Raw genomic sequence first — 7,251 nt, forward strand, 5'->3', positions numbered from 1 at the left:
TGGGCAAAGATTAAAAAAAGAAAAAGAATCAGATGTGTTACCAGGATCTCCCAAAAAGGGCATGCCTTTAAAAACCAAAAACAAAAGTTGAGGGGTTATTCTGATTTTACAGATGAGGAACCTGAGACTCAGCAGAGAGAGGTCACAGGCTCCAGGGACACCGAGGAAAGGGTACGAACCCAGGCAGGGACTCTCTCTCCCGGCTCTACCCTGCGCCCTGCGGGGCTTCCAGTTCAATAGTTCCTGCCTTCAGGCCTAACGCCCAGGTGTCTTCCATCTGACTTCAGTGAGCTAGGAGCGTGGGTGTGGCAGGGCACCTCTGCACAGCATGGCAGGACAGGCCACAGCAACTGGGCACTTGAGACAGCACCTAGAGAGAGCAGGAAGTATGAGAACAGAGGGAAACGGGCCCTTTCAGGACGCTGGTCTGACAGTTCTGGGTGACAGTTCCCGTGGCTTCTGACAGGCAGGGTGTGTTCCCAAGTACGCCACTCATTTATTCACACCAGCACAGTCTGCTCAGGGGATGGTCCCTAATAAAAGACTCAAAAAGCACAACTTTCCTTAAGGAGTAGCAGGTGCTTACATTCTAGCTCTACGCAACATAATCTAGTGCAGTGGTCGGCAAACCGCGGCTCAAAGCCACATGAGGCTCTTTGGCCCCTTGAGTGTGGCTCTTCCACAAAATACCACGTGCGGGCGCGCATGTACAGTGCGATTGAAACTTCGTGGCCCATGCGCAGAAGTCGGTTTTCGGCCTGGGCGAGTCTATTTTGAAGAAGTGGCGTTAGAACACTCATGGGGCCAAAGAGCCACATGTGGCTTGCGAGCCGCAGTTTGCCGACCACTGATCTAGGGCATCGAACTGATCTAGGGCATTTCTCACCCTCTTAAAAGGGAACTACTTTCCAGAGTTTTTAAAACATCCAGTTACTAGACAAGGATCTCCTCCTCCTTTGAGCCTCATTAGAGGTGCAACAGAATCCCAGAAGAATCCCAGAGGGAAACCTACACTCAGTTTTGTACTCCCTGGTAAGTCAGGTGTATTAATAGCTAATAATGACAGCAGCTGTATATGAAGTACTCACTAATGCCCACGCACTGTGTAAATGCTTCACATCATTGATCTTATTTAATCTGTGACAATGGGAAATAATGTGCTGGGTGGATGAATGAGTCAGAGTTGAGAAGCAGGGGAAATGGAAACTTTAAACGTAAACCTCGTGTATTTTTTTTTTACTGAAAAAGTGAAACTGAATGTGGGAGAACTATTTTGTGTAGGTACCCGTGTGGAGCCAGGAATCCCAACCTCGCTCTGTCCTCTCACCCACCCATCTGCGCTTGCCAGTGTCCCTACAGGCAGCAGAAAGGGCCGGGGCAGGAAAGCTGGCACAGCAAATCCACAGGCTGGGGCAGTTACAGATCCTCTGAGGGGCAGAATCAGAGGGTCAGAGGGAAGCTGATGGGCGTGGGTGGATGTTCCACTGGGTTCGGGGAGGGGAGAGGCAGGTGGCAGTTATGTGCTTGACTGCAGCCTACGGAAGTAGCACGGAGGCAGAACTTCTCCTGCTGTGCTGATAGCAACCCCCAGAGAGCTCTGCTCCCAGAGAGCAGGCAGGGCAGCAGGATGGATCTTGGCTGCACACTGGCAAGTGGCCCCAGGTGGGATGTCAGGGAGCTGGGGTGTCTGGTGTGCAGGCAGGAACACATTCCAGGTGGTGGGTGGAGGGGCCCAGCCTAGACAAGGGAGCAGGGGAGGCCAGAGGAAGGCTGAGGGGCTGGAGGTGAAAGCGAAGTAGCATGAGGTTCAGTGGTAGCCGGGAGTTGGCCTGACACGTGTATGGGGGGCAAGGGGCTGAGAAAAAGAAAGGAACACGAGCCCGGGGCTCAGGCCACCCAGCGAGCCGCATTAAGATCAATAATTCAGGAGGGATAGAAAGGGAGCCGCCATTTGCAGAGGTGAGAAATCTGTATCATCCTCAACAATATGTATCAAGCCTTCCTCCCCCCCAGATGGCAAGGTCAGCAGCCGCAGGAGCGGCCCCGAGAGGAAGACACGGCTCTGCCACACGGTAGGGGACAGAGAAGCCTGGATTCCAGACCCGAACCAACCATCTGTCTGCTTCTCCAAATCCTTGAATCGGGACTCAGTCCGAGATCTACACTGTCTTTTTTTTCCTTTTCAATCTGTCTTTTTGGGGACAGGGACTTCACTTAGCATTCAGTACTGGCCACGCCACCACTGCGGCTGGACGTGCCTGGTGCATGCGTCTGAGTCTCCTGATCAGACACGTGCAATCCGCAGAGGGCGGTCTCAGCCGCAAGGCCCGGGCGCCCTCTGAGAGCACCTGACCGTCAACGCCTAAAAAAAGAAAACAAACAAAAAACCATAAGGAATACCCCAAGGGGCCCTTTCCCCGCACTCGTTAGCCCGGAAAACAAGGGCTCCACTTCCCCGGGAACTGGATGCACAGGCCCATTCTTTCCATCCCGGAGGCCGGGAAGGCCCTGCGGAAGCGAGCCCGGCTGCAAGTGGGGACATGGCCCCAGAAACCGAAAAGAACATTCGCCGACCCACGTCCCGCCACGCTGTGCTCCCGGCCCCAGGGCTGGTGGCCACTGTGGATGGCGCCCAGCACGCTCCGCCCGGCCAGAGGCCCCGGCCCCGGCCGGCCAGCGCGCGCCCCTCGCCGCCGGGTTTCGACGCGGCGCGGGGCGGCGGCTTCCGAGGCAGCTCGGCGCCCGGATTCGGATTACAGGTTCACACGGGGGGCCCGGCCGCCCAGCCCCCGCCGGCGCGCCCTCGTGCGGCCCCGCGCCCCCGCCCGCCTATTCTTCTCCATTCATGCGGACGCCCAGCGCCGCCGCCGCCGCCGCCAGCGCAGCCGCCGTCGCCGTCGCCAGCCGCCGGATTGGCTGGCGGCCGCGGAGCCGGCACTTTCCCACGGCCCGTGGCGCGTGCGGCTCAGCGGCGGCGCTGCAGGCGCGGCCCCTGGCGCGCGGCCAGGCCAATCGGGGCGTGCGGGGCGGGGCGGGGCGGGCCGCGGCCGCCCGCGCGCTGGTGTCCCGCCCGGCCTCCCCGGCCCGCGCCGCCTCCTTCCCACCAGCGGCGGCCGGCACAGCCCCCGAGGAGCCGACGCAGCGCCGCCAAGCTGGGGCTGGCACGGGGGCGGTCGCGGGGTTCGCCCTGGCCCCCAGCCTCGTCCGCGCCCTCCCCTGAGCAGCTGTCGATCAGCGGAGCGAGGAGCCGGATTGGCGGAGGGGAGGCTGTTGCCCGGGAGCCGCCGTCCCGCCCCCGCCCCCGCCTCCTCGCCCGCCCCCTGCACTCCTCGTCCTCCCCAGGGCCCTGGGAAGGGGCGCAGCGTGGGAAAGGGATGGTTGAGTTTTAACCGGAGGCAGAGCGTGAGCGGATCAGTGTGTGCGGAACCCGAGCAGCCGGCCGCGGAGAGTCGCCGCCGCTGTTAACTCCTCCCTGCCCGCCGCGCCGACGCTGCCCGGAGCCCCGCGCAGCCAGCATGAAGCGAGCCCACCCCGAGTACAGCTCCTCGGACAGCGAGCTGGACGAGCCGGTCGAGGTGGAGAAGGAGAGCGCGGACGAGAACGGGTGAGTCGGCGGCGGCAGAGCGGAGCCAGAGCGGGAGGCGAGCGCGGGCCGGCCGCGGTGACAGCGGGCGAGGGCCGGGCGCCCCGGTGCCCTGGCTTCCCTCTGCCCATCCCTTTGCGCGGGACCCCCAGGCGCTGTCAGGCCCAAGTTGCAAAGACAGTCTGAGTGCGGGGAGAGCGTGGGGCGACCCTTCAGACCACCTACCCTCTCCTAACAGCGATTCCTGTTTGTTTTTACGATCATGCAGAAACTTGAGTTCGGCCCTAGGTTGCATGTCCCCAACTACGTCTTCACAGATCCTGGCCAGGAAAAGACGGAGAGGCGTGAGTCTTTTTACAGTGCTCTTTAAAAAAAATGTAACGGAAAGAACCACCTTTCTTCACTTTGGGATTTACAGCCGTAATGGAAATGTCCTCCTTTGTTTTGCCTGCTTTCTGCAGATCATCGAGAAACGCCGGCGAGACCGGATCAATAACAGTTTGTCTGAGCTGAGGCGGCTGGTACCCAGTGCTTTTGAGAAGCAGGTAATGGAGAAAGTAGGTAGAGCGCCCAGGGCAGCCACCCACACCCAGGTCCCTCCAGGCCATGCGCTGGAACCCGTCCGTGCCTTGGAAAATAACCGCGTTGCGTGTGCCGAGGAGAATTCATACAGATCCAGCACATTTTCGGAAGACACCTCATGTTGCCTTAGTCTGTACTGTTAGGATGCACCCAGCACAGACATGCATGTGGATTTTAAGTTGTTCCCCAAGGGCACGTGGTGCCGAGTCAATCTTTTGCTGTTCCCTCCTCCAGGGATCTGCTAAGCTAGAAAAAGCCGAGATCCTGCAGATGACGGTGGATCACCTGAAGATGCTGCACACGGCAGGAGGGAAAGGTGCGTGTGCCCGGCCCCTGCCTGGGCCCCAGTGGGGGCAGAGTGAGCCGCTGTGCAGGCCAGGGTCTCTGCAGCCGCTGCCCTGTTTTTACTGGGTGCTTTGGGGGTGGGGAGGACCCCTGCGAGGTGTGTGCAGTTGCCTGCATGTGCGTTTTGAAATGCACAGAGGTTTTTCTCCACCGAATTCATTGCCCCAACCCCCCCCCCCGCCCTGCACATTAGCTCCTTCTTAAGGGAACTATCTATTATGTGTGAAGTGCCTAAAATCGTGGCAGCCCTGAAGATCAGGTAGCTCTCTCCACCTTTGTGCATTGCCATTTTGAGAAGAGAGCTTTTTAAAAAGTATATGGCGTTAATTTTATGTACAGAATTTCAAAAGAATGAGCTGCCACATGACTCGAGGAAAGGAACCTGTTGTGGTTAAGCAGAGCAAACCTAAGGGAAGGTGGGGGGCCAGGGTCTGTGTGTCTGTCTCCAGCCGGGACCCAGTGCCTGGAAGCTGCATGATCGCTTACATCTGCGTGTCGAATGCATTTCACTGCTCTGTGGTTTCTCTGCCCTTGATGTATTTTTTGTTGTTGTTGGGGGAAAACATTAAAGGAAGGAACGAACATAGTTTCATCTGCCGGTAGGGTACAATTCTAATTTCTGCTCGGCGGCTTCTAATTGGGCTTTGAACTCGCATTAGCGAACACATACGTCTCATGTCGGTTAATGCAGAGATTTTGGGCGACTCCAAAATATTTGGACTTTCCGAAGAGCCCGTGAATGCCGTCTTTTCAGGACGCAGGTCCCTGCTGGGAAGGGCTGCCCCTGGGATTGAAGAGAGGCGGGCCGTTCTAGGTTTTTCTTTTGTTCTCTGCCCCAGGCTACTTCGACGCGCACGCCCTGGCCATGGACTATCGGAGTTTGGGGTTCCGGGAATGCCTGGCAGAGGTCGCCCGCTACCTGAGCATCATCGAAGGGCTGGATGCCTCCGACCCGCTCCGAGTCCGACTGGTGTCGCATCTTAACAACTACGCCTCCCAGCGGGAAGCGGCGAGTGGCGGGCACGCGGGCCTCGGGCACCTTCCCTGGGGGAGCGCCTTCGGACACCCCCCGCACGGGGCGCACCCGCTGCTGCTGCCCCAGAACGGCCACGGGAACGGCGGCTCGGCGGCCTCGCCCACGGACCCGCACCCCCACGGCCGCTTGGCCGCGGCACATCCCGAGGCGCCCACCCTTCGAGCGCCCCCGAGCGGTGGCCTTGGACCGGTGCTCCCCGTGGTCACCTCCGCCTCCAAACTGTCGCCACCCCTGCTCTCCTCCGTGGCCTCCCTCTCAGCCTTCCCCTTCTCTTTCGGCTCCTTCCACTTACTCTCTCCCAACGCGCTGAGCCCTTCGGCACCCACGCAGGCAGCAAACCTCGGCAAGCCCTACAGACCGTGGGGGACGGAGATCGGCGCTTTTTAAAGGACCGATGCTGTAGAATGAGGGGGGACAGCTTGCAGCCCCAGCTGAGCTGGCGGTTGCCGACATCACCTTAAAGTCGTCAGTTATAATAAAGAGGAAAAAGGTACAATTCCAGATAAATTCTGTTGAGAGACGAAAGGTTTGTTGTTTTACTTTTTCTTAATGTTTTTTTTTTTTAAATCATGACATGTATTAGCAGTTTTTAAAATTTGTTCCAAACATTAAATGGAAATAGTGTAAACCAACACTTGCTGATAGGTTTGTACGGTGCCTCATTTACTTTGTAAACCTATTGGTCTAAGAGTGATTCAGTTTTTGCCTCAGCGTTTGGGGAATTCTTAGTATTTTGGGGCTGTGTTACATTCTGTGTTTAGAATTAATTTTCCAAACCACCATGCTGAATATTAACGTGAAGCTGTTTGTTAATACTTTGACAATGAAGGTGTTGAAAAATAATATTCTTTTTTTTGGGGGGGCGGGGGGATATTGGATTTTGTATTTCTGAACAAAGCGTTTGACAAATCAGATGATCAGCTTTATCCAAGAAAGAAGGCGAATTCTCTGCCTCCTACAGCAGGAAAGGTGGATGTACAGAGACCACCAGGAGCCCTGAGTTCATGACCAGCTGTCTGCCGGGACCAGACGTGCAGTTCTGGCTTAGTCAGGAGGGAGCCACGTGCAGCTGGGGCCCCTTCTGCAGTTGGCTGGGAGGAGGGGAGGATAATTGCATAGACTCCCCTGCATTTCCAGCCACGAGCAGTGTGATGCATGTTACTCTCCCGGGTCTCACAGAGGCTAACACGGATAAGTGAACCAGGTGGGCAAGTGGTGCAGTGGGACAGTCCAGTGGAACCTGTTAACGGCACACCCCGATTCTTCCAGGATGGGCCGTGTTTTCTTCTCCCTGGACACTTTTATGCTGTGTTTTCCTTTCTGGTGCATGCAGATGTGGCTGTGGAGGTATTTAAAAGGGCTTTGCTGCCTCCTTGTTTGTTTGTGTTATTGGACTCGGGCCATTCCAGGCTTGTTTGTTTAGCAGGAGTAGCTTGGACACCTCCACCGAGCTGGGCTGGACCTCTGTTGTACTGATGTGCTGTGACTCAATAAAAAAGAGGGAACAAACTCTTCTGCTGTGTGTCTTGCACCCACTGGCCTTTCTCTGTTGGATAAGAAAAGATACATTTTCTCCTGTTTGCATTTTTCACAATCACCAGTTGAACACTTCCATTTCACGTGGAGTTCTAAGCTGTGCGGATTTGTGCTGTGGAGGGAGATGACTTGATGGCGGGGCAGGCTTTGGCCTGACTCCCACAAGGAG

The 7,251-nt window shown here is 57.0% G+C and overlaps 1 protein-coding gene across 1 annotated transcript; it reads left to right on the forward strand.

The window, feature by feature from the left end:
- The first annotated feature begins 3,075 nt into the window (after nt 1-3,075).
- On the forward strand, nt 3,076-6,085 carry HEY1 (hes related family bHLH transcription factor with YRPW motif 1). Its single transcript, XM_008139188.3, has 5 exons — nt 3,076-3,604; nt 3,852-3,927; nt 4,045-4,128; nt 4,400-4,481; nt 5,350-6,085. Exons 1-5 carry the CDS (start codon nt 3,516-3,518, stop codon nt 5,931-5,933), a joined length of 915 nt encoding a protein of 304 aa, XP_008137410.2. The 5' UTR covers nt 3,076-3,515; the 3' UTR covers nt 5,934-6,085.
- Nucleotides 6,086-7,251: the final 1,166 nt, after the last annotated feature.

Source organism: Eptesicus fuscus, chromosome 19, assembly GCF_027574615.1.
Source record: "Eptesicus fuscus isolate TK198812 chromosome 19, DD_ASM_mEF_20220401, whole genome shotgun sequence".
Taxonomy (NCBI): domain Eukaryota; kingdom Metazoa; phylum Chordata; class Mammalia; order Chiroptera; family Vespertilionidae; genus Eptesicus; species Eptesicus fuscus.

Coding starts and splice junctions, on each gene's coding strand:
- HEY1 (XM_008139188.3), top strand. CDS start 3,516: ATGAAGCGAGCCCACCCCGAGTACAGCTCCTCGGACAGCGAGCTGGAC. Junction 3,928..4,044: donor CCAGGAAAAGACGGAGAGGC/GTGAGTCTTTTT, acceptor TGCTTTCTGCAG/ATCATCGAGAAACGCCGGCG. Junction 4,482..5,349: donor GCACACGGCAGGAGGGAAAG/GTGCGTGTGCCC, acceptor TCTCTGCCCCAG/GCTACTTCGACGCGCACGCC.